The 8,439-nt window shown below is 35.3% G+C and overlaps 1 protein-coding gene across 1 annotated transcript in view; it reads left to right on the forward strand.

Moving 5' to 3' along the window:
• Positions 1 to 1,740, forward strand: part of MCM6 (minichromosome maintenance complex component 6) — a 37,930-nt gene extending 36,190 nt beyond the window's left edge. The window contains exon 17 of the mRNA XM_043894448.1: positions 997 to 1,740. Within this exon, the coding sequence (XP_043750383.1) occupies positions 997 to 1,113 (117 nt within the window). The 3' untranslated portion in view covers positions 1,114 to 1,740. The remainder of the gene's footprint in view (positions 1 to 996) is intronic.
• The last annotated feature ends 6,699 nt before the right edge of the window (positions 1,741 to 8,439 follow it).

Genomic DNA, 8,439 nt, shown 5'->3' on the forward strand with positions numbered 1-8,439 from the left:
CTAGTGGTGGACAATGTGTTTCCATCGGGCCAGCCCTGCCCTTCCTAGTAGCCCTGGAATCAGTGTTAAGGTAAAATAATTCATGCAAAAAACTCACACTGGGACACATTGTGAAACTAACTGATCAAAATTGGGCTACGGTTTTAAGTTTGATGCACCTCCTGAGCCAACTTGGTACAAAAGACTAAGGAACTTGTGCTGTGCTGGTCAAGTGTGCTTTCTCTGAAGATGTGCTAGTACATGGAGTACTTGCAAGTGTCTGATCCGTCTTAGTGGTATTAGTGCTCATACTGTTGGACTTTTCCACTTGAGGATCAAATCGCTATTTCCTGAGTTCCTCTGTATGGGCCTTAGGTAGGAGTCCTCCTTGTTTGTGGGCATACTACACTGACTTATAATATCATGGCTTCAAATCTGTCATCAAGTTTATTAAGCCACATGGCATGTTCTACCTTTTTTTTTAACTAGTTAATAGATCAAAGTGAAAATTTTTATGTTAATTATCTTTAGATTCTACTTCTAACTGAATTAGGAAAATGGGTGGTATATGAAAGAGTTCAGTGGCCGGTAATTAAAAATTAACATAATATTAAGTATTAAACACTTTGAATGATAAGTAGAATGATAAACATTTATCAGGATTTATACAATTGCATGACCATAAAATTTTGAAGTTATTTTTAAGTACATGATGTGATATGCTAGGGAACCTGGTTAAAATCATAATGTTGATCTTACTGATATATTTCCTAATTTTTCAAAGAAAGTTTATGATATGAAAAGGTCTGTATCATAATGGGATGGTAATTTAGCAGAAATTTGATATGGTTTTAAGACCAATATCCTTTTTCTAAGAGAGAATCCTTTTTCTGAGAGTTTCTGGGGGAAAATGAAAGAAAATGTTAGTAGCAGACATTTAGGAGGGTCGGGTCCTGTGTATCTTACCATTCTTACAATACTGCTAAAGAACTGAGGACAACCATTTGTATTTCATAGGATCATGTTCTAATTGAGCTCACCCAAGCTGGATTGAAAGGCTCCACAGAAGGAAGTGAGAGCTATGAAGAAGATCCCTACTTAGTTGTTAACCCTAACTACTTGCTTGAAGATTGAGCTATTGAAAGAAACTGGAGAAACTATGGCCCTCCACCTTGGGCCTGGAGTCTGGATGGAGTTCTGCTAGCCAGAGAAATGCTTCTGAGAGTGATGATTCAGGAAGATTTACTTTGAGGAATAAGAACTGAGTTGATTGTCCTATCCTATATTGTCACATTCCTTTTATACCAACACAGGTTTTATCCCTTTGTTTAGTGTACTTCTTGTCTAAAAAGAGTTGGATTGCAATAATGTGTTGTTTCTATAACTAAGACCTTGTGTTTTCATGTGTAGAAAAAGGTCTGCTGCTTATATGTTATGTGATACCTTATTGGAGAAATAACTTTTTTCAAGTGTCAATTACTGCTTTTTTTCACCAGAAAAAACTTTTTCAGCAGTTGTCTATTGGATTTATTTCTAGTCTACTCAAATTATTGCTTCCATTTATTCATGAATATAGCAAAGGGATGGAAATATGACATAGTAAACATTTAAGCATAACTCCCTGTGAGGAGAGTCCTTATTATAATTTGTTAGTATGAAAGCTAAGAGGCCTTGGAGATGACTTTTAAAAGTTAAATCAAGTTCTATTTGTTTTTTTAAGAGAGTTTATGAAAATAAAAAGTTTATTATACTTTTCCACTACTCTTTAATAGGTTAAAATTTCTATGTTCTAAGAGTTAAGATCTCAGAATTACTTTCTGACTGCTTTTTTAAGGGAACTTTATCAGTTTCTATACTATAACCATCGTTAAATTTTTTTAAGGAAGAGAATTACTGCTGTTTACGATACTAACAGTCTCTGAGGCTTTAGCTTTGATCAGGATGTTCATGATGTACCTGTTTCTATTGTTGCAGCTTTGACAACAGATGGGAAATGTCATTTTTCTATATATATAACCACCCTTAAATTATACAGCATTTTTCTAGGGAAAAAATTACTGCAGTTTATGATACTAACAGTCTCTGAGGCTTAGCTTTGATCATAGGCTGATGGTGTAGAAGGTACTGTTGTTGCAGCTTTTGACAACAGATGGTATTCTGGGGTCTGTGGGGCTAGTCGGGGAATGTTTATATATGTTACTAAAGTTCACTAATAGAAACTTCACTCACCACTAAAGGTAAGGGAGATTGGAAACAGAGAAGTTGCACAGTTAGCAGATAAAGGGTATAAACTTGTGTGAAAACTAAGTTACTAATTAATGGGGGTAGGCAAGCCTTTTGAGACAAGGAAACTTCAGTGTACAGGATCTCAGAATTATTGTTGAGATAGGAGCTGCTGGAGTAAGGCATGGACTAAGGCAGAAGGTTCCAGAAATAGGTGATAGGAAGAACAACTAGTAAAAACTCATAAAACAGCAAGAAAGAGTTCCTTCCCTGCACTAGTTCCCAACTTGATAAAGAAGATGGGGTAAGGAATTTCTGAATAGAGAAACAGCTGACAGTAATTTGAACTTCAATTTGATTAGAGGAAAGTGTGAAGCCCAGGAAAGATGAGTTCCTTAATGGTGAATCTGTCTTCTCCCCCAGTTTTGCTATTAGTGAAAGTGGGGACTGTAAAGCAAAGTGAGACCATTAATACAACTAAAAAAGTTTTTATACATCTGAGTAAGTGTGCTTACATTTTCACACACCCCCTCTATCTACATGTTACTTATCAGAGAAATTAAGTGGCTAATGGATGATGGAGTATGTATAAGATCTTTATGAAGAAAATTAGACAAGTATTTAGTTAAGTGGATAGATGTAAATTGTTTCTGAAAAGGACATCTTGAATATTGTAAATTGTCAACCATAAATTTAATGTTTTCAACCAAATCCCAACAGATGTCCATCAGAAAGGAGATGACTACATAAATTATGATAACAGCCATGCTCTCTGCATTATACAAACTAAAATGAGGGAAATGAAGATGTTTGAAATGGAAATATCTCTAGGATATATGGAAGATATGTGCAAATAAAGCCATGGAACAACTGAATATATGACGCAAATATTAACAGACCTAAGGGAAACAGCAAAACAATAATAGTAGACTTAAGTATCCCACTTTCATCAAAGGACATTACCAGTGAGGAAGCATAGACTTCAAGTAATATGTTTAGACCAGATGGGCTTAACAGGCACAGAACATTCTGTGCAAAAGCAACAGAATACAGATTCTTAAGCACAAATGGAACATTTTTCAGGATAGATCATATGTTAGGCCACAAAGCAAGTCTTACTAAGTTAAAGATGACTGAAATGGGCATCTTTTCTGACTATAATGATATAAAACATAACTACAGGCAGAAACCTGAAGTTTTCACAAATATGTAGGAATCACACAACATCCTACATAACAACCAATGGGTCAAAGAAATCAAAAGAAATTTAAAAATGAAACATGAAAATGGAGAAATGACATAGCAAAGCTTAATGGGAGGCAGCAAAAGCAATCCCACAGGGATAAATGCCTTTATCAAGAAGCAAATATCTCAGCCTAACTTTATATCCTGGGTGGGGTGGGGAATAGAGCCCTAAGTGTTGGTAGGAAAGAGCAGTAAAACTAAGCTTTTTTTTTTTTTCCTTCTAAGGTAAAATTGACAAAACTTTAGCTAGACTCACAAAAGAAGAAAACAAATGAGAGAGAATTATACCACAGAATATAAATAAAGAATCATAAGATGTTGATATTCACCAGCAAATTGGACAACTTAGTAGATAAACTGCTAGAAAAATGCTGTCAATCATGACAAAAATGGAAAATCTAATAAGTCTGGTTAGTAGTGCGATTGAATAAAAAATCAGAAACCTCCCAACAAAGTCCAGGACCACATGGCTTCACTGATGACTTCTACCAAACATTTGAAGATAAAGGAATAGCAGTCCTTATCAAATATTTTTCAAAAATGGAAGAGGAGGTACTACTTCCAAACACATTTCACGAAGCCAGCATTACCCTGGTACCAAGATGAGACAAGGACACCTAAAGAAGAGAAAATTAAAGCCAATATCCCTTCATGTTGTAAACAAAACAAATGCAAAAATCCTCAACAAAACATTAGCAAAGTTAATTCAATAATATGTTAAAATGATCAAGTGAGATTATTCCAGGTATGCAAGGGAGATTCAACATCTGCAAATCAAGCAATGTACTATACAGCTTAACTAAATGGATAAAAATACTTGTTATCCCCATAGATAAGGAAAAAAGGCATTTGATAAAATTTAACATCAAATTATGATTTTAAAAAAACTGATATCAAAGTGAGTATAGAGGGAAAGTATCTCAACATAATAAAGACTAACTGGCAAGTCCACAGCTAGTCATACTCTTGGGGATGAGACAAGGATGCCCACACTCAATATTTTTATTTAATAAAAATGGAATCCTAGCCAGAACTAGGAAAGGAAGGCATCCAAAGTAAAATTGTCACTATTTGCAGATGACATGATGTTGCATATAGAAAACCCTAAAGACACCACCAAAAAAAAAGGGGGGGCGGGTACTTACTGATGGTCAAGTGGTTAGGAATCTGCCTGGCAATGCAGGAGATACAGGATCAATTCCTGATCAGAGAACTAAAATCCCACATGCCGCAACTGCTGAAGCCCACGTGCTCTGGAGCCTGCGTGCCACAAGTAGAAAGTCAGTGTACCAGAACAAGAGCTCTGCAAGACACAGTGAAGATCCCGCTTGCTACAACCAAGACCTGATACAGCCAAGTATTTATTTTTTTAATGTATCAGAAAAAGGAGATAATCCCGTTTACAGTTGTATAGTAAAAAAATACCTCAGTTCAGTCGCTCAGTCATGTCCAACTCTTGGCGACCCCATAAATCGCAGCACGCCAGGCCTCCCTGTCCATCACCACCTCCCGGAGTTTACTAAAACCCATGTCCATTGAGTCGGTGATGCCATCCAACCATCTCATCTGTCATCCCCTTCTCCTCCTGCCTCCAGTCCCTCCCAGCTTCAGGGTCTTTTCCAATGAGTCAACTCTGCATGAGGTGGCCAAAGTATTGGAGTTTCAGCTTCAGCATCAGTCCTTCTAATGAACACCCGGGACTGATCTCCTTGAATAAATTTAGCCAAGGAGATAAAAAAAAAAAAAAAACCTGTATACTGAAAACTACAAGACAGTGGTGAGAGAAATTGAAAAAGATAATGATAAACAGGAAGATATTCCATGCATACAGATTAGAAGAATTGATATTGTTAACATGCCCCTTCATTTTAAAATGCCCCTTTATTACACAGTCAGTGCAATCTCTCAAAATACCAGTGGCATTTTTCATAGAAACAGAACAGACGATCCTACGATTGTGTGGAATCACAAAAGATCCTGAATAGCCAAAGCAATATTGAGAAAGAACAAAGCTAGAGGCATCATGCGTCCTAATTTCAAGCTATTATTACATAGGTGTAGTAATTAAAACTATGGTATTGGTACAGTAAGGAAAAACATTCTCTTAAATGGTGTTGGGAAAACTAGATCACTATGTTACACTATTCACAAAAGTTAAAAATGGATTTAAAAGTTGAGCATAAAACCTGAAATCATAAACCTCCTAGAAGAAAACAGATGGCAGGCTCCTTGACATCAGCCTTAGCGATGATTTTTTGGACTTGACACTAAAGCAATTGCAACAAAAGCAAAAATAAATAGGACTACATCAAACCAAAAGTTACTGCACAGCAAGGAAAACCACCAGTCAAATGACTGTGAGAAAACCTTTGCAAATAATATCTGATAGGGGTTAATATCCAAAATAAATAAAAACATAACTCAATAACAGCAATCTAAAATAGGCCAATGAGCAGAATAGGCATTTTTCCAAAGAAGATATTCACATTGCCAACAGGCACATGAAAAGGTGCTCAATATCACTAACCATCATCAAAGTGAAAATCAAAGCCACAATGAGATACCAATTACACCTGTTTTTAGAAAGATTATTATGAAAAAGAAAAATAACAAGTGTTAGCAAGGATGTGGAGAAAATAGAACCCTTGTGTACTATTGGCAAGAACCTCTGTATGGAAAACGAAGTTTCCCAAAAAAACTGAAAATAGAGCTACCATGTAATCCAGCAATTCCACTTCTAAGTATTTATCTGAAGAAAATGAAAACACCAATTCAAAAAGATATATGCACCCTCATGTTCATTGCCACAATATTTATGATAGCCCAGACATGGGAGCAACCTGTGTTCACTGATGGATAAATGGATAAAGAAACTGTATAATCAAATATTACTCAGTTCTGAAAAGAAATCTTGTCATTTGTGACATGGGTGAACCTGAAGAGCATTATGCTATATGAAATGTCAGACAGAGAAGGACAAATAGTGTATAATCTAAAACATAATGTTTTCATAAAAACTGAACTCATAGGTACAAAGAACAGACTGATGATTGACAGAGGTGAAGGTGGTCAAAAGGTACAAACTTCCAGTTACAAAGTAAATGTCATGGGAATATAATGTACATCATGGTGATTGTAGTTACTGCTATCTATCTGAAAGTTGCTGAGAGTAGATCTTAGACATTCTCACCACACACAAGAAAAAAATTTGTATGTTAGTGATGGATAGGTTAACTAGTCTTATTGTGGTGATTTTGTGCAATGTATATGATTGTGTTGTACACCTGAAACAAATACAATGTTATAAAGTCAGTTGTGTCTTTTTAAAAATTAATTTTAAAAAGGGAAAATATGAGCTTTTCTTATAACTTTGCTTTCTTATAACTTTGTAAGTAGAAGAGGCTTTTTAAAACTATATCTAGAGAGCAATAAAGAATTTAATGAATTTGACTACACCAAAATTTAATACATTAAAAATTAAAAAGCAAAGCTACAGATTTGGAGAATGTTTTGTCAACCTATAATACTAGAGAAAGGATTAATGTCCAGAATAAATAAGCTGCAGATGAGAAGAATATACTATATATATTTACTATATATATATATAATTATATATAATTTCAATAGCTATATATTTTCTCAATTTACAATGGTAATAAAGATTATTTCCCAAAATAGATACAGAGCTGATACAAATAAATTTTTTAAATCATTCAAAATTATAAAAACACTAATAATTTGATAGTATTACAATAGCATTGGTAGGTTTGCTAGGAATTTGATGTTGTAATACACTACTGTTTGGAGTGTAAGTTGGGACACTGCTTTCAGGGAAAAATTTGTTAGTACCGTTAGAAATTAAAATATGACTGGCTACCCTATTACCCAGCAAGTGTACTCCAGTATTTTTCCTGAAGAAATAGCTATCTGTGTACAGAAAAAAACATAGATGATGACACTCAATTAACAAAATAATGATGGTGCAGCGTCACACAATGCAGCCTCTGAAAAGAATCAGATATATCAATATTTACACAATGTGAAAAGATCTCCAAGGTGTGCTATATGGTACAAATGCTAGTTGTACATCAATACTCACATTATAGTACCTCTTATTTTGTAAGCTTGTAGGTAAAACGATATTCTTTGTGTACATACATATGTAAAAAATGATGGATATTTCTTAAGTACCTGGTATTAGGTATAGGACAAATGGAAATATTTTATCTAAATTCCAGGGATATTTATGAGAATGCACGTATTTACTATTTCTATAATTAAAATATATATATTTGGAGAGATAACAATGATTGTAAACAGAGAAATTTGAAGATGGTATATTTAAATGGGGCTGTCAGGGTCACCTTGAAAATTCCACTACATGAAAGAAAACTATTTCTATTAAAAAGAATATATATATCACATATTTCTAGGACAATTCCAAGGAAAAAAATGATAGGAGAGGCCATGTCCTTTCATTACGTGATTAGATAGACAAGGAATAAAAGTCTAGAAACATGTCTAGATAAATATTTCATTTCCTTTTTTTCTTTTTTTTTACTCCCCTGGGTCTTTGTTGCTTTGTGTGGGCTTTGTCTAGGTGTGGTGAGTGGTTTTCTCACTGCAGGGTCTCTTGTTGTGGAGCACAGGCTCTCGGCACGCAGGCCTCAGTACTACTAGCACGCAGGCTTGCTAGTGGACGACTGTGGGCTCCAAAGTGCAGGCTCAGTAGTTGTGGCATGTGGGCTTAGTTGCTCCATGGCATGTGGAATCTTCCTGGACCAGGCCTTGAACCCATGGCCCCTGCATCGGCAGGCAGATTCTTACCTACTGCGCCACCAGGGAAGTCCCAAATATTTTGCTTCTGATAAATGGCATCTCAAATAGTGGGGAAGGAATGGCCTATTCAACAACCCATTAGAAGTTTATAAACCCTAACATGCAACGTAAAGATGGGATAAAGATCTAAAGCTTAGAAACAAGAATATTAAA

Source organism: Cervus elaphus, chromosome 33 (genome assembly GCF_910594005.1).
Source record: "Cervus elaphus chromosome 33, mCerEla1.1, whole genome shotgun sequence".
In the NCBI taxonomy this organism is placed as follows: Eukaryota; Metazoa; Chordata; class Mammalia; order Artiodactyla; family Cervidae; genus Cervus; species Cervus elaphus.